This window comes from Delphinapterus leucas, chromosome 14 (assembly GCF_059928025.1).
Source record: "Delphinapterus leucas isolate spDelLeu-1000000601 "Yukka" chromosome 14, BTC_Dleu_Yukka2, whole genome shotgun sequence".
Classification (NCBI taxonomy): Eukaryota; Metazoa; Chordata; class Mammalia; order Artiodactyla; family Monodontidae; genus Delphinapterus; species Delphinapterus leucas.
In genome coordinates this window covers 40,214,112-40,232,793 of record NC_143142.1, presented here as the reverse complement: position 1 = coordinate 40,232,793, position 18,682 = coordinate 40,214,112, and the positions used below count along the sequence as shown (strand labels likewise).

Sequence of the window (18,682 nt, the reverse complement as noted above, 5' to 3'; positions counted from 1 at the left end):
CTTGGGGACAGACAGACTTGTGACTTTCTCCTTAGCCCAAATTTTCCCCAAGTTTGGTTCTTGAGATAATTTTATTTCAGTCACCAAATAACATTAAAATACAGATTCAGTTATTAAAATAAAGTATTTTGATATCCTTGAATATATGGTATAATTATAAAGTTTATAGGGTGACTTGTTCTTATCTGTGGCTCTGAAGCATAACTATTTACCTTTGGTTTCCCTGAAGGAGACGATCCCAGGTAAACTGGTGCTCTGAGGCTGACAGTGGAATTTCCAGGCAAACTTCCCTCCTGGGCCCTCAGACCATCCACAACCAAGCGCCCCCTTTCTCCATCTTGCCCAAATGCCACCTTAAGGATAAAGAAAATACGTTAATCGTATTCTTACCTTTGACAACTGGCATTGTAGTTTATTAGTGGTCACAGGAAATTTTTTTTTAAAGTTTTTCTGTCCCTTCAAGTAGCTTTGAAAAATCAGAGTTTTCACCACAGTATCATCATCGTCATTTTGTGAGATTATGTCAGATATTAAACAGAGTGAGCTTAAAACATGAACTAAAACAAGATTTCTCAAAAGTGAACAAAGATGTATGTGACTGGAAACTTATACAAAAGATAAATAACTGAAGAACCAAAGGATCATAAATAAACATACATCCATGCAACAGAGAGGAAGGAAGAGAGTGTGCAGAGCTGAGACGGGAGAAAGTCACATGCTCCTCTGAGCAGGGGTCCTGGAGCAAGGGGCCAGTGGCTACTCCTCTCCCAACAAGAGGATCAAGTGTTTTAAACTCTTCACTAAAAGTCAGGATCCCTGGGCTCTGGTGTGGACTCTGCCACCTCATGGCTACGAGACTATTCACTAATGACTCCCCAGTGTAGATGCCCAGCTGTGACCTCTGGCCTCTACTATCCACTGACTCCTGGGCTTGAATGTCTGATAGGCAGCTCAACCGCAGGATGTTGACAACAGAGTTCCCACTCTTGCCTAGCAACACCTACCTGCTGCCCATCTTCTCCCTCTCAGCAAAGCTTCCACTATTGACCCAGTCACTGGTCCAAAATCACACAACTTGATGTTGACTCCTCTCTTTCCATCAGCCAAAGCTCTTGGCTCTGCCTGTAGAACACATCCTGAGTGGTCTACTCTTTCCCCCTCTACCTCAGCCTCTTGAACTAAAGGCAATAGCATCCATCTGGTCTACTTACTTCTATTTTTACTCCCTTTTAGACACTTCAGCTAAAGAGGGTTTTGAAAATATCAATCTGTTTGTGTAATGCTTTTTTAGTTTTAGACTCTCTAAAAGCTTCAGAGAGACTCAGAATAAAATCCCAAATCCTCACCTTGGCCTTCAGTGCTTAAATGACCTGGGCCTGCACCTCACTCTTTTTTAAAATTAATTAATTAATTTATTTTTGGCTGCGTTGGGTCTTCGTTGCTGTGCATGGGTTTTCTCTAGTTGTGGCGAGCGGGGGCTACTCTTCATTGCGTTGCGCTGGCTTCTCATTGCGGTGGCTTCTCTTGTTGCACAGCACGGGCTCTAGGCGTATGAGCTTCAGTAGTTGTGGCTCACGGGCTCTAGAGCACAGGCTCAGTAGTTGTGGTGCACGGGCTTAGTTGCTCCATGGCACGTGGGATCTTCCTGGACAAGGGCTTGAACCCGTGTCTGCTGCATTGGCAGGTGGATTCTTAACCACTGTGCCAGCAGGGAAGTCCCCCTGCCTCACTCTTGAATCCCACTTCTTATCCTTTCTGTTCTGTTCATTCAGCTAATTCCTAACTTAGGGTCTTTGTACTTGCTGTTCCCTCTGCCTGGAAATCCTTCCTATAACTTTATATGATTGTTATATGATTGTCGTCCCTTGGAAGAGGCCTTCTTTTACTGTCCTATTTGAAACAGTCTCCCTACTCAGCCACTTCCTTACCTTGCTTTAGTGTTTTCTCAAAGCAGTAGCTGACATTATATTGGGGATTTTTTTGTTTATGTGCTCCAGGATGGTGGCTTATTACATATTTGTTGAACGACTGAGTGAGTGTAACTTGTCAAGTCACTTAAGTTTTCTGAGTTCCAATTCCCTCGTCAGAAAACAAAAGTACATAGGTCCCTTCTTGCCTTAAACTGTATTTCTTTAACGCTGGGATGCCTTCAGGCAAGAGCTGAGATGCTAGGGATGTGGGTGCTTACACCTGGGCTACAGAGAAGGCATTCCAGACTCACAGGGGGCCTGGAGACTGGAAACTGTCCTGAAGGAGAGAAATGGTCCAGGGAGCAAAGGGTGGGAATAGGCAAGGGGAGTGGTGCAGCCCAGGGAGGTGCATGGGGGGTTGGGGGTGGCGGGTAAAGAAGCAGGGAGGAAAGCCCGTCTCGGCATGTAGGATGACATCCACACATGGCGCGTTCAGGAGTCTCTGGGGCTGAGGCGCTGGGGCGCTCAGTGCCTCTGACCACATGAGCTCTCCCAGTACTTGTGCCCTCTTGCCGGGAAGAACGCTGAGACTCCCGTCTTCAGCTATTCAGCAGTGAACTTGGCCCCAGCGGAGGCTCTAGGGCAGTCCCAGCTCTCACCGTGTGCCACTTCCCGTCACTGCACTTCTCTTTGCTTTTGAGCTTCAGTTGTTTCCCTCCTGCCCCCAGTGCAAAGACCAGGCGTCCTTTCGAAAGATAAAGAGCCATAAAGGAGTTCTTAGTGCCTGTGTAAAACACGAGCCCTCTGGACGCCGTTGTCTGCAAGTCCACGGCAAACTGTGACCTGTGGGGAAAAGAAAGCAAAAGGCGAAGAAGGGAGATAAGAGGTTTTTAGTGTTTCTTCAAATCTCCATAGCTGGGAGAGACCGTGAGGAACAAAACCCTACACCTCCTTATTTAAATGAATAAACTAAGGCACTTCTTGATTAAACGACCCGTCTCTTTGGGAAGTTTTAAAAGCCATTGTATTTCAGCTGCTAAAAGTTTTGTTGTATAATTTCCTTACCGTATTGGGAAATAAGAGGAAGTTTTATGACAAACTCAGCTAGTGGCGTTAAGTCCCAGCACATGGCAAGAAGGAAGATGCCTTACTTAAAAAAAAAATCTACATTTTAGAAAATTACGGTAAAATATACCAAACATAAAGTTTACCATCGTAACCACTTTTAAGAGTACGGTTCAGTAGCGTTAAGTACCTTCACATTGTTGTACAGCCAATCTCCGGACCTCTCTTCATCTTGCAAAGCTGAAACGCTCCACACATTAGACAACAACTCTGCATTCTCTCCTCCCCCCAGCGCCTGGTAACCACCATCCTGCTTTCTGCCTCTATCAGTTTGAATATTCTAGGTGCTTCGCAGAAGTGGAATCACACAGTATTTGTCTTTTTTTGCAACTGGCGTATTTCACCGAGCAGCCTCGATTGTTAAACCCAGTGAATACGCTTTCTACTTTGTATACATGCAGGGAGAGGAAAGCTGTGAGGAGGAGGTGGGGGACAACTTGAATAACAAGGATTTGATTTAAGCATCAGGTAAGCATTTTCTCCCCGTAAGACATATTTAACACAGTGGTACAGGAGTCCAGATCCACCTTCTCCCACCTACCCTTAACGTTTCTCGGACCTTAGTACCGCATCTATGGTGGAACAGGAACTAAGGGAGCATCATGCAGTAAAAGCAGAGTGAAAGTTACTATTCCTTTGCACGATGGTTACATATCATAGGTACGTGTGGCTAAGCAAGCTTTGCTTTCTATGCAAGCTCACATCCATCCAACCATCCATCCATTTATTTGTTCATTCAACAAATATTTAACGAGTGGGTCGTATGTACAAGGCACCATGGTGGGCACTGGGAACGCAGCGATGGATGGTTCATTCTTTGAGTGGTGTGTGGTGTGTAGGTGCCCTGAGAGGGTGCCTAAAAGTGTACTGGGAAAAGGTAATGGGAGATATGGGTGTCAATAGGCTATCATCAGGGACTTCCCTGGTGGTCCAGTGGTTAAGACTCTGCGCTACCACTGCAGGGGGCATGGGTTCCATCCCTGGTTGGGGAACTAAGTTTCCGCGTGCCACGTGGCGCAGCCAAATAAAGAAAAAAAAAGAAGGCTGTCATCACCCATTCTTTGTGGTCTGTGTCCAAGTGCACACCAGACAGAGGGCAGGAACGGGGTCTATCCTGCTTAAAGCTGTATCCGCAGTGCATGATACACAGGAGGTCCTCAAGAAAGAGTTATTGAATTGAATTAAATGGCAAATGGAAAATGCGGAGGCAGAATCAGGAAGTGGAAGAAATAATTACGCTGTTACATCTCTTTGCTTTTTAATACTGTGAGGCTGAGCAAACAAGGACATGCACTTTCATTCTTCAGATCTGCAAGTTTCCTTGAGGGTATAGTTCTTCAAAATGCAAAAGAAATCTATATTTGTGAAATTAAACCAAGCCGACGGTGACACGGCTCAGTATTTCTCTTGGTGTAGCTGTGTATTAGTGCGGAGGTTTGGAATACGAGGGTTAGCCAATTTAAGGAGGATAGTAGAACTTGCTACAGAATGAAAGTACTTTATATGTGTGGGCTTGGTTATTAGACTTGACATTTGCTTTCCAGAATTATTTCTTAAAGCAATTTTCTTTCAGAAAAGACTAACTAACACCCAAAAATGACATCAGTAGCTTCAAATCCTGGCATATGACACTGTAGCTATGAGTCTTTACTGCTGGAGGATAGGAGGGAAAGACAGAGAGCAAAGTAGCATTTTTATACATTCACCCAGAGGTTAAAGTAGTGGTACAGGGTTTTACAGGAGAGGCCAAAAGTTTCTAGAATAGAAACCAGAAGGAGAATAATAGAATAGTCCAAATCTTGCAACATCCTGAAAATATACTCTGATTGCTACAATACTGGGGACTAAAATAATTTTTAAATTATATTTACTAAGGATTATTTTTTTCCTGCTTTCCTTTAAGGATGTTACTTTTTCCATTTATTATATATAATTCAGTGTTGGACAGGAAGATGCTGGGGTCGAATCATCAGAAGAAGCCAGATAACTCACCACAGTGAATGTGCTGAGAGAGAAGATGTAAGAAAGGGGCCACGGGGGGAGGGGGAGGGCAGAGGCAGGGGGGCTGGAGGGTGGGGAGGCCGGGAAGAGGACAGCGTGGGCAGCATCTGCAGGGAGACTGTTGTCATTACGGTCAGCTTGACCAACAGAGCAGAGATGCGGAGTGGAAAAGCCCTGGGAGGGGCTGAGAGGGTCACTGCTTCTGCCATCTGTCTGTCTCTGACTAGCACAGTTTTGGCAAATCAGGGATCCCCAGAATTTCCATGGGTCTACTGGAGATGCCAGCAGCTGGCCGAAGGTCTCCTTTAGAACTTGGCCCCTCCCCTTTCCAGGCTTCACACCTGCCTGTGAATCATGCACTTGCTTACTGAGTGCACCTCCAAGGGCCAGCTCATTACAAGCAATGACCTCCCCTCCCTGCAAGGGAAACATTATCAACCCTACCTAACTGATGAGAAAATTGAAGTTCGAAGAGGTGTGGCAATTTGCAAAAACATGTGAGACAGGCATAATTATGCCAAGCTTATGGAGAGGAAGCTGAGGCTTAGAAAAGTTGAACAGCAGCCCGCGGCGGCCGTGGAGCTGCCACTCAGAGTTCCCTTCAGGAGACCCCGCTGCGGGGGCATGGCGGCCTGGCAGCCTGCAACTGCCACGCTCTCAGAACCGCAGTGGCACACAGGTGACCCCCTGCCAAGCACCGAGCTCAGCGGCAGAACTAGAGCCGGGCCACCGTGCCCAACACTGGACTCTTCTACAGGGTGATCTTTGCTTGTGATGCCCACCGGCCTGCCTGACTCCCTTGGAGCTTCCCTGCTGTCTGAGGCTCGTCCCACCCACGCCCGCCTTTCTGTCTCCTTTCACAGGCCTCAGGCCTGTGTCTCAGCTGAAGGCTCTCCTTGCCAGCTCCTGCTCTCCCCCTTTTATTCTGCACAGGAATAATAACTCCCTTGCACATCTGATCCCATCTTGACCTCTGCATCCCCAGGACCTGAACTGGCCTGTTGTGGCCTGAGGTCACGCAGCCAGCAAGTGGCTGAGTGGGTGGATTGAAACCCAAGGTCTTAAAGCCAGGTCGTTTGGACCCCTGGGCCATTGTGCCTCTGTAGAGAAGTCGTAAAGGAATTTTGGGCACCTTTTTATTTATGTCTCCTTCGAATCACATGAAAATGACAAGCCTTGTTTTCCTACTTTTTTTTTTCTGACAGAATTAATATCTCTGCTTATTCCCTCCTCCCCAAAAGAGATGCAACTTGTTAGCACAAAAAATCCAAATGTATTCTCTAAAAATGATGGATCTGACACCAAGTCTTCCTAAAAGAATGATTTTCCTCTAACTGCAGAATGCAAGAGAAGGTGATTTATCATAGCAATAAACAGCACCTTTGGAAAGAAACAGCCTTATTTTTAGAACACCGTCAATTCTAAACCAGAGCCAAGCTGATTGTTTCAGCCTCTGAGCAGCACGTGTCACGTGTGCCTCCCAGTTGCGGGGAGGAAGCAGGCTCGGGCCCCCAGGCTGTGTCTCAGGTAGGCCAGCACCTCTTTTCGCAAACGTGGTAGTGCCCCCTTCATTGGTGACAGGTGCCTGCTGTTGTGCCGGCTAGCCTGCCCTAGGGTAGCATCAGATTCTGAGTTGGCTTGGGGTAGGAAAATGAAATCATACCTGGGTTTCAGCAACTCCTGGGGAAGCATGAATAGCAAGTGGCTGGTGGGACTGTCCCCAAACCTGAGGGCTCCGTGGCTGGCCTGGGCCTCTGGAAGTGGTGGGCAAGACTGGGAATCTCCCCTCACCTTCAAGCTCCTTGGGGAGGCGGCTGGCGTGTCACACCATGGCTGTGTGGGAGAGAAACAAAAAAAATCAGGACAGCTGATTATCAGAGGCAAGAGTTGGAAAATGCCTATCTTGCTAAGTGCCTTGCTCAGTTTTGACTTTTGATCCTAAGAGCTGAATTCAATAGAGATGAATTCATCCTTGGGGAGGATGCATGTTATTCCCATCCTACACAGGTCTGCTATACATGGGACCAGTGGATACCCAGAGCACCTCTCCTCCATGGAGCTTCAGAAGAACCACAGTGTCCCTCAGGAGGGCCAGCAGGTGGCCAGCAGCGCTGAGGCCCACACAGACAGCCAGTGGACCTGGAGCCGCCAATCTGCCATCTCCCCTCCAGGCCATTCACTTGGGCTTTAGCAGCAGGGCCCTGAAAGAACCCAGAGAACAGGAGGGGACCACAGCCTGTCCCCACTTTCCTCAGAGTTGACCCACACACAGAAGTCTCTCCTGACCTGGACGATGCTTTGAACTTTTTAACAGGAATGAGTTTTAAAGCAGAAAAACAAGCATCATAAACATCACATGAGACTAGAAAAGTTGTTGGAAGGAACTGAGACTCTCTAGCCCTTCCCCCTCTTTTCTCTGCTGCAAAGCCCAGATTTTGATGAGGGGTCCACAGTCCCTCCCATGGGGTTCAGGGCTCAGTGGGGCTCTCCATTCATGGAAGCCAGTGATGGGAATTCTCCCTGCTGGGGACTGGTTCAGGAACGAGCATGTGACACCCTCCTGGCCAATGAGCCTTAAGAGGTGGCCAGGGGGCGGGGCCTCTGAGAAATGTTTCCTTCCAGAGGAGAGAGAAAGCCACAGATCTGTGCTTCTGGTGAGGGAACGCCCTGTCCGTAGCCCCGAACTGTGCGGGATGGAGCCAGGATGGCTGTGGGGAAGCAGGGCCCAGTCCCGCGGGCCAGGCCTGCAGCACACTCACCCTCAAGCTGTCCCCTAATGTGACACTATAGATCCCCACAGAGGGTTAAGCCCTAGCAGCTGAAGTCTTCCTAACAGATTCAGATTCCTTCAGGATCAGGTTTTCCAACCTGACCAGATTCCTGGATAGGGTGCTTGGGATGCAGACTTAATACCAGTTATCTGCTGAGTGGAGATGTTCCATCACCAGAAAGTTAAGTGAGTTGTTTAAAATCACAGCCAGACCTGGATCCTCCAGGAGCTTCCTGCTGGGGGCTCACACCAGTAGGGCCTACTCCCTCCCTGAAAGATTCTTGTGTGTCAGTCAGCAGCAGTAACATCAAGATGAACAGTCTTCATAGACACTCTTGGTACCAACTTTTCCTTCATTCTCTTAATGGCAGCATCATCCTTCAAGGCACCCAGGCCTCACACCTTGGGCATCATGGACACCCTTCTACCTGGCCTCTTGCATGTGCTCTGTTTCCATGTCCTACTGTTCATCTCCGGGACATATTTTGTTTCCACTCCTTCCCTTTCACTCCCAGTCCCTCTACCTGAAAGTCAGGCTGCTGACTGTCTTGCCTGGACCATTCTGGTACTTTGCCAGTTTGACGCCACGTCTGTAGAACTTTCCTAGGCCAAACCATTCCATGGGCTGCTGCCAGTTTATTTGTCTTTAAACATGGCTTAAAGCACTCCTTTCAATGGCTTCACGCTGACTACAGAAAAAATGTCAAAATCACATCAGGCCATCTGAGGCTTGTCTGATCCGGCTGCAGCATGTGACTCTGAGCTTACCTCCCCCTGAGCAAGTGACTATGAAGAGCACACTCTTTGGGATTCTGTAGCCCTGAGTTTCAATTCTGACTCTACAGTTTACTTACTGGGTGCTCTTGGGCAAATTTTTCTTTTAACCTCTCTGAGACTCAATTTCCTGACGTGTAAAGTTGGCATTCTATTCTGCTCTCATAGGGGTGTGGTGGGAACTGAAAGAGAGAGAGTGAAGGCTTGTGAAGATCAGAGAGAATGCATGCAAAGCATCTATACCTGCGAGTTCCACCACACCCTGCCTCCCAACTTTGGGCTTCTGCTCACGTAGCAACAACATTTACTCATCTAAACTCAACCCATGCTCCAGGCCCAGTCTATGTATCACCTCCTCCAGAGGAACCCCCCTGATCTCTGTAGCAGGAAAATACCTGGCGTACCACTCCTGGAGCACGTTTTGTCCCTGTCACTTAGGTTATTAGTGTGTATAATAATGATAACAGCTAACAGTTATGGCACGCCTACCATGTGCCATGCATTTTATATTTATTACCTCAGTGAACCCTCACAACACCATGAGATATTACTGTTCTATATCCTCATTTACGCTGCAGGAAATAGACCCACAGGGAGGTTAGATAATCATTCAAGATCACACACACAGTAAGTGATAAAGCCAGGAAGTCTGACACCAAAATCCAGTACTTAACCACAAAGCTTGGTTGCCTTGTCTCTGTTATTGGGCTTTCGGAGGCAGAATTAATGTCTTATTCCACCTAATCTGGGGGCTTGCATGGAACAGGGGGAACATTAAATACAGTGTATTCACTGGGGCTCCCACATCAATAGCACCAGTCCCACTCTCTCTGCTGAGGCCCCCAGAGACACCTGACAACCAGCTTTCCACCTGGTTGAGGCACCTGTCACTCAATATGCCACAAACTCCACTCATTCTCGTTCCCTCCAAAGGCTTGTCCTTTTCATCTCTTCATAGCTGGCTTCTCCATCCACCCAGATGCCTCAGAATTATACTAACTCCCACCTCTCCCTTGCCACCCACCTTCAATTATTATATGAGTCTGGTACATTCCATCTTCTATATAGCTTTGAATCCATTCCTTCGCTCCGTCTCCACCATCACTGTGCTAATTTAATCTCTCAGTAACTCTCAGCATTACAGGGAAATAAATGAATCTATGACTTCATTCCTGAGGGGGCAGGTCTAAAGGTGTTCTTTTCCTGAGAGTAAAATGACAACCCTTTGGGATTTATGAAATATATTTCTTCTTAAAGCAAAAAAAAAAAAAAAATTCTTTTTATGTACTGTCTCTTCATCTCCCCAAATCATTGTGCAGCAGGAGAAATACTGGCAGACAAGAAGCACGTGATTGATGTTAAGTGAAAAGTGGGTTGAATGGAAGTGCATTGCTCTCGAGAGGGCCTGGGCTTTGGGCTCAGGCCGCCTGGGTTTGAATTCCAACTCTGCCTTCCATCTGTGGGAGCCTGGGCAAACTGCTCACCTTTCTAAGCCACGGCATCCTTTTCTGTGAGATGTGGCTGGTAATAGTACTTCTCCTATACGGTTGCGTGCGGATTTAGTAAGAAAATCCACTTAAAGAGCTCAGCGTAGCACCTGGCACATTGGAGGTGTTCAGTGTTATCCATTAATCACATTAATTGTAACCTCAGATATGGGGAGGTCACACTGTAGACCTCAGGCAGAGCAAGGAACTTTTTTAAGTTCTAACCCTGTGTTCAATGTATGACAAAGCTTCCACTCCTCCAAACAAGGAATTTCATTTCCTTTCAGCCTCTCTTAGTTCTACACACTAGAATCACCCGGGAGCTTTACAAACTCCTGCCGCTTGGACCTATCCCAAGAGCATCTGACTTAATTGAGTGGAATGCAACCCAAGCATTGGGATTGTAAAAGCTCCCCAGGTGTCTCTAATGTGCAGTCAAGGTCAGGCCACACTGGTCTTGGCAAGGCCTGGGGGCGTGTGTGTATCTTGTCATAGGATGCAGGCAGAGGAGTGCCTGTGGGCAGGAGAAGGGCCATGAGCCCTGTATCCTAGAGGCAATCACTGTACTTGCTGGAGACACAGCAGAAGTGTCAAAAGAGCAAGACATCAGCTGCAGACATCGAGAAACCGCAGTCAAGGTTCTATTTGTTCTATGACTGCAAAAATTGTCAAACGCTCAAGATACAAAATAAAAGCTGAAACAGAAACCACTTTGACCTTTTGGTGTAATCCAACTGTTGATGACCCATTATTCCTGGAGGCACTGGGCACCACCGGATCAGGTGACCTACATCCCTCCCTCCCCAACATCTCCGGTGAGGCAGGACGCTCTTATGAGAATCATCTGGAAAGAAGCAAAACCCAGGGTAAGGGTGTTTGATACTCACCTGGTGGATATTGAAAGTCTTGGCTTTGTTAAACCTTGTAGACCCGTTAAGCAACATTAGAAAAGGTGATTCGTTTAAACTGCAGCCTCCCAGGGACACATCTCTCTTGGTGGATTTACTGGCCAAATCTAGGACTTCGGGACTCTCTGATAATCTGGAATGAGGGCAGAAACGAACGCTGACATATGAAGGAAGACGCACTAGCGGGGAGGATTTGTTTCAAAACTACACATTCTTACTGTCCTGATTTCTGGGTAAACTTTCATCTCCTCCCCGTACAGGATATCTAGAGGAAACACTAGGCTCATAGCGGATGAGAATGTGCTGTACCCACCTCTGCCTTCCCTTAAATATCCAGCACCATGCCTCGCCAGCAGAAGGCCTTGGGAAACTTTTATTGCCTTGAACAGCCAGCGTTGCAGCAAAGCCAGAATATTATAGTTCTTTGGAGTGGGAGCCACATAGAAATATGAAAATGAAATATGCAGAGAGGACAAACACAGACACTGGATGACCTAGAATGACGGTGAACAAGAGGAAACCTCAGAAGTGAGTTTGTGGAAGGATTTATCTCACTGCATTTCGGTAGGAAAATCTCACGGGTAAATCTGCTTTACCTGATGATTATTGCTGAGCCCTGGTGGCAGCTCACAAGCTCCTAACAGGCTGCCTAAGGTTCATGACCAGTCCTGGGCTCTCCCTCTGCCCAGGGGAGAGTTTTGCTCTTATCTAAAAAGGCCATAATGTGAAAGCAAATTTTAATTAAACCTTTTCCAAGGTTGTGTTCCAAGGCTGCTCCTACGAAGGTAGGATGAGCCCAGAAGCTTTCAGTTAGTTTGCTTTTAATGTGTGTATCGTGCCAAAGAGGTCATCTTGAAAGTCAGCGGGATGAGAGCGGCGTGCAGCCCGCCATGACAAGTCCCCTGGGTCACAGGCCATTCTCATCAGCTGTACACGCACAGAAAACGGCACCCACCTCTGGACGAAAACGTTGCTGATGCAGCCCTCAAAATAACTCCCGCCCAGACGCAGGGATTGCTGGGAATTTGAAAAGCCTAGCAGCCTTTGGTTATTTTTCAGAGACTGGTCATCAATGAGGAGCCGGAGCCTAAAAAAAAAGGAGGTAAACAAAACAGGAGTGAGAAGAGCTGGGGAAAACGATTCTCGCCAGGTGGGCAACTGAGTGTCTTTGATTCAGACGCAAAATCTTCCACCTGAAATAACTCACTAAACTATTTTTTTTTTTTTTTTTTTGTGGTACGTGGGCCTCTCACTGTTGTGGCCTCTCCCGTTGCGGAGCACAGGCTCCGGACGCGCAGGCTCAGCGGCCATGGCTCACGGGCCCAGCCGCTCCGTGCCATGTGGGATCTTCGCGGACCAGGGCACGAATCCGCGTCCCCTGCATCGGCAGGCGGACTCTCAACCGCTGCGCCACCAGGGGAGCCCCTAAACTATTTTTAAAGAGCATTTAAAATTTTTTCACGTGTTTCTTTTTGCACATGACGTTTTTATTAAAGTACTCCACAGGCATACCTTGTTTTATTGCACTTCATTTTAAAAGTATGCTTTGCAGATATCATGGTTTCTTACAAACTGAATGTCTGTGGCAACCCTGCCTCAAGCAAGTCTATTGACACCATTTTCCCAATAGCATTTGCTCACTCCGTGTCTTGGTGTCACATTTTGGTAATTTTCACAATATTTCAAACCCTTCACCAGCAAAAAGATCACAACTCCCTGAAGGCTCAAATGATGGTTAGCATTTTTTAGCAACAAAGTATTTTTTAAGTAAGGTATGTACATCGGGGATTTTTAAAGATGTGATGCTACTGCACACTTAATAGACTATAGTACAGTGTAAATATAACTTTCATATGCACTGGGAAACCAAAAATTTTGTGTGGCTTGCTTTATTGTGATGCTTGCTTTATTGTGACATTTGCTTTATTGTGGTGGTCTGGAACCAAACCTGCAGATACCTCCAAGGTGTGCCTGTATACGTACAGAAAGCACACGTCTTAAGTGCACAGCTCAATGAATCTTTGAAATGTGAAAGCACCAACATTGCCAGAAGCAGAACCAGCCAGCACCCCAGGCACCCCGCCTGGGCTCCCTTTCATCTCTAGACTTCCTCCCCCTCCAAGAGTAACCACTATCCTGAATTCTGATAGATTGATTTTGCTTGCTTCTGAATTTTGTATAAATGAAATAATGGGAGACAAACTCTTTCACGTGTGACCTGTTTCACTCAGCCTTTAGTGCAAGGTTCATCCGTGTCGTCGTGCACAATTGTAGATCTTTCATTCTCATTCTCCCATTTTGAATGTACCTCAATTTACTTATCCATCCAACTGTTGATTTTTTTTTTTTTTTTTTTTTTTTTTACGGTACGCGGGCCTCTCACTGCCGTGGCCCCTCCCGCCGCGGAGCACAGGCTCCGGACGCGCAGGCCCAGCGGCCATGGCTCACGGGCCCAGCCGCCCCGCGGCATGCGGGATCCTCCCGGACCGGGGCACGAACCCGTGTCCCCTGCATCGGCAGGCGGACCCTCAACCACTGCGCCACCAGGGAAGCCCAACTGTTGATTTTTTAAATGAGAAAATTGATATAAAACCAGGAAGAAGGCCAAGATTTACTAGTAAAATAGTGTCAATGCTAAGGCCAAATATTTCTCAGAAAAGATACTAGAAGATTCCATTAAACGAAATAAAGTAAAATTCTTAGCGCTCTGGCAGAAGAGCCATTCCACTCACCCAGAGTTGTCGCTTATTACGGACACGTAATGCAGTAAACCATCCATGTACGTCTGTGGAGATGTGAAAATTGGGCTGCTGCTGTCCCTGGTGCTCAGTTCAATGTGGCCATCTTCCAGGGTGACCTGTAGGCTGCTTGCCTAAAATCATCACAGAATGTACCCATCAGTGCAGTCCATCTGCATTTAATGATTATGAATGTATTAATACTGAATATATGATCAAAACTAGGTACACAGGATGTTTTGACCCCAATGTTTTGACTTTGCTCTTTCGATCTAAAGATTAATTTTGAATATTTGGACTCCACGTTTATGAATATAAAAATCTTAAGCAAATTATTCCAACACTGATGAATCTGTCAAAAGCATTTTATGAACCTATATTCATAAACCACCTTAATTTCTCCATCAAATTTTTTTTAATAAATTGATCCAGGCATTCCTTTTTTAAATTTTATTTAATTGATTGATTGATTGATTGGCTGCGTTGGGTCTTAGTTGCGGCACAAGGGCTCTTTGTTGTGGCACGTGGGCTTCTCTCTAGTTGTGGCTTGTGGGTTTTTCTCTCTCTAGTTGTGACACACAGCCTCCAGGGCACGTGGGCTCTGTGGTTGTGGTGTGTGCTCAGTAGCTGTGGCGTGGCGGGCTTAGTTGCTCCATGGCACGTCGGATCTTAGATCCCTGACCAGGGATTGAACCCACATCCCCTGCATTGGAATGCAGATTCTTTACCACTGGACCACCAGGGAAGTCCCTTAATTTCTCCATCAATTATACAAAACAGTTAAAATATTTCTAAATTTTCCTATTTTCACTATCATTTTGCTGAAGTTATTTTCGTCAGCATCGATGTTCTTCTGAATACATTTTTACAACAAAGACTTGATTCATCAATTTATTTTCATAGATGATTACAACAATAGCTTCTCTTCGGTCATGAATTTTTTACTTTCGGATCCTAATTTCTAGGAGGTTCAATTTTCCAAGGTCAAATTCTGAAGATCCAAATTTTGGCAAGATGATTTGATTCTTTCTGTCAATTCTTAATTTTTAAAAATGTGTGTAGTTTTAGCAGTTGTCATTTTAATTTTGTTAATTTTTTTTCCTACCAGGTACGATTTTTGCAGTTGTCAACCAGATGTGATCTGTCAGTGAGCTTTTAGCCTAAAAGAATTTTTATAGTGTGTGGTTGTAGCCATTGTCAATTTCACTTTATGTTGATTTTTTTTCAATTGGCAATATTCAATATAAACTGGATAAAAGAAGGCTAATTGAAATGTATTCCTTAGCTAATCCATTAAGAAGCTGAGGGCAGTGTTCCTAGGATATTTGAAGGGTTCCTGCATTGTCCAGGAGTGACCTCATCTTTTTTTTTTTTTTTTTTTTGATCTCATCTTTTGCTAAGCCCATTCTTCCCCCTGTTTTGGACCATTTTGTATATTGGGTACTAAGTGTCCCCACTCTTGGTAGAGGAAACAAGGAGTGTGTGTCAAAAGAGCTGGGTCAAAACATCCTGCTCTGATGGAAAAGCCACTCTCACAATCTAAATGTTGGCATGTGCTTTTTCAGGGGTATTTTTTTTTTTTTACATCTTTATTGGAGTATAATTGCTTTACAATGGTGTGTTAGTTTCTGCTTTATAACAAAGTGAATCAGTTATACATATACATATGTTCCCATATCTCTTCCCTCTTGCGTCTCCCTCCCACCCCCCCATCCCACCCCTCTAGGTGGTCACAAAGCACCGAGCTGATCTCCCTGTGCTATGCGGCTGCTTCCCACTAGCTATCTATTTTACGTTTGGTAGTGTATATATGTCCATGCCACTCTCTCGCTTTGTCACAGCTTACCCTTCCCCCTCCCCATGTCCTCAAGTCCATTCTCTAGTAGGTCTGTGTCTTTATTCCTGTCTTACCCCTAGGTCCTTCATGACATTTTCTTTTCTTAAATTCCATACATATGTGTTAGCATACGGTATTTGTTTGGTTTTTAAAAAAAGATCTTGAACTGCTGATGAACAAAGATAGCAAGAGAGGAGAAGCGTTCTGCTACAACATAACCACAGAGGCAGCTGCGTCCTTCCTTACAACACGTACTAGCTGTCCGTTGTGCTGGCAATCCTGAAGAAACAAATCCAAGAAGAACGGTGTCCTACTTCTACTTCTATTTTAAAATCCCACTGGTTCCACTAGGCGATTTCTGAGTATTAGCTGACTTTTACGCCTACATGACCACCCCGGCTAAATCCTCTTAGGTTATAAAATCTCTGTGGCTTGTTGTACAGGAACAAAGAGCAAAGGACCTTACTGTCTCCCATTCTCCGATGTAAATATTGTCCAGCTAGCTGCTAAATCTAAAGAGCTACCTTGTGTGGGGTAACAAAGGAATAATGGGGTACATTCTGATTTTTTTCTTAGATCTAAAAATTAAAGCTACATTATTCCTTATAACAGTTCTAATTCACCTTCACTCACAAAATATACCTAAAAGAATGAAAATGAGTTCATGAATACACACAAATCCAATTCTGTGAACTATAATGTATTTGCTAAGCCTGATTTCTTTTAGGACCTACCCCAGGATGGGCAACAGCTTCCATGTTTGAAATCCACAACAGCATTTACTGTGTGAGGATAGATAAAATGCCTAACACATTTACCTTCAAAATCCCTCTACTGTTTTTGACATCAAACCTGAGTCAGGTTTAAATCTTGTTCAGTATTCATACAACATTTCATACCCCTGTCTGATGATTTAATAAGATGCCACTGGGTTGAAAGGTCTGAAACCCAAAGGAGGCCTGGAAGTGGCTGGGCGACGGGAAGTCCAAATTGGTGAAGCTCAACTGCCCTCCCCTGGAGAATGAGGCAGATCGCACGAGCTGAAACGAAAACACGGAATAAATTACCGGCACTGTAATCATGTCATGGCTGAAATACAGTATCTTAACCTATGTCACCTCGCTTGAACCAATCCATGTGATGCATGGGAAGAAACGGTTTGCTTGTCTGCGTGATAATTTACCAATCATCTGTACGTTTTTGTGTGTACAGCTGGTATTCCTACTTTCCTACCAGTTTAACATGCAAGCCTGAAGAGGTTTTGCAAGTACGTGGGGAGTGTAATAAATGAACCAGTTCCCAGTAACACTGTGTGCTACCAGAAAACGTCAAAAGTTGGTGTGTTAACGAATGCCAAGCACGGGTTAGCTGGGGAGCATTCCTTTGCGAGGTTTGGAACTCTTCACTTACCTTCCAGTCTTCCGAGCACTTTTTTGTTACGCCCACAGTATCATTCAGTCTAACGACACCAGTGGTCTTCTTCAGGTTTTTCACGCAGCCTCGGAAAGCAGGTGTAGAAATGTTAAACCTGATGTGGGATTCGAGAAAACGGGAGAGATGGACCACAGCAGGCTTGACGGGGAACTGGAGCTGAAACACGGCACTCATTCCCTACTACTTGTCACCCACGAACAAGTACATGTTTTACGCTTATCTCTTCTCATGGGATTTCTAGAATGCTACTTATTTTGTGATGCTAGGGAAATCTATTTCCTTTCTGTGTGATTTGCATTCTCAGCTTTAAAAGTGAACACAACAACGTTGACAGAAGAATGGCCAGCGTCCCCAAAAGGTATAGAAGTTGTACAATATCTGGAATTGCTCCTCCGTCCCCTCCCGGAGTCATGGTAACGCATCATGAATTAAAAGTATATTAATAACTTAATATACTATAAATATATATTCAATATTAATAACCTAATAAGTAACTTATAAGAGCCAGAAATACTGTAGAAAACTCTTTGCTCTTTTTTTCCTGTCCACGTTTAAGTCAGCCATTGTAAACGCAGAAGAAACAAACTGTTACTTTTTGGTCCTAGTCAATTATGAAAAATGCGGCCTGGTATTTAATCAGTGCCAAGCTGGAACAATGGAAAGCATTGTCTGGCCTCGTATGCTGTATCCACCACCTCCTAACTGTGCAAGCTGGGCAAGAGGTCATTGTGAGGATTAAACAAGTTAACATCTGGGAAGTGCTTGGAACCCTCTGTGGCATGTGGTCATGAACATGCACTCAGGAGGTGCTTCTGAGAGGGGCTGCTCTGGAGCCACGGACTCTGGAGCCAGGCTGCGTGGGTTCGAGGCCTGTCCCTGCTGCCTTCTCTGTGCTTCTGTTTCCTCGTTTATACAATGTGAATGTGGTAATCTGCTTCCCAGGGTTGTCCTGAGTTTAAATGAGATATTACACGTTAACACACTCAAGTGGTAGCCGGTGCAGAGAAAGGACTCAGCGTGAGACGGCATAGTCTGTAACTATCCCCACATCAGTGCATCATTATAACGAAGCAATTTCTAAAGCAGCTCTTCCTACGTGGCTGCTTTGACATTTCCCCTTTGATTTGACTTTGGGATCTGTCTGGAGCTGACATAAAAACATTCACATACGTGAAATGACTGAAGTCCGGGCAAATATTTGTGTTTCTTAAGCAAATGATGTACTAAGAGAAACACAAAGCTGACTGCATTATAAATCCCTAAAGCAGCTCACTTTTCTAAATGGAAAGGGGTCTGCCTTCATTTTTATTCAATTCATTGTAAAGAGCTGAGCTACATGTAATATGCATAAAATTAAATTTCATTAAAAGGAAAAGGAAGAAATGAATCCTCACTGGCATTACAGCACGAGCTTGATTATTTTATAAAGTTGGCTTCCTGCCTCAGGAAAGGAGGAAAGTTCATTGCTGGAGCCTGTCTATTTATACCTATATTTAGATGCATTCTCTCTCTCTCGGGTTTCAACATGTTTTAGACTCCTCAGCGTCTCCTGATTCCTTTTTTCCGTAAAGCAGAGGTTGGAGGAAGCATAAGGTGGCAGAAGAGTAAAGGGGAAAGAAAGGCCACCGACAGATATGGAGCACCTGTTTTGTGCAAGGTACTATTATCTGATCCTCACAATACCCTTTCGAGGGAGAT

At 45.4% G+C, this 18,682-nt stretch overlaps 1 protein-coding gene across 2 annotated transcripts in view; it reads right to left on the bottom strand.

The window, feature by feature from the left end:
- LAMA3 (laminin subunit alpha 3) overlaps positions 1-18,682 on the bottom strand; it is a 241,526-nt gene that overhangs the window by 9,406 nt on the left and 213,438 nt on the right. For both annotated transcript variants that reach the window (XM_089895011.1, XM_022586836.3), the window contains 8 exons: positions 16,961-17,078; positions 16,450-16,590; positions 13,708-13,847; positions 11,931-12,062; positions 10,955-11,108; positions 6,700-6,869; positions 2,570-2,753; positions 213-353 (listed from right to left, as the gene is read on the bottom strand). In XM_089895011.1, the coding sequence (XP_089751137.1) occupies positions 213-353; positions 2,570-2,753; positions 6,700-6,869; positions 10,955-11,108; positions 11,931-12,062; positions 13,708-13,847; positions 16,450-16,590; positions 16,961-17,078 (1,180 nt within the window). The remainder of the gene's footprint in view (positions 1-212; positions 354-2,569; positions 2,754-6,699; positions 6,870-10,954; positions 11,109-11,930; positions 12,063-13,707; positions 13,848-16,449; positions 16,591-16,960; positions 17,079-18,682) is intronic.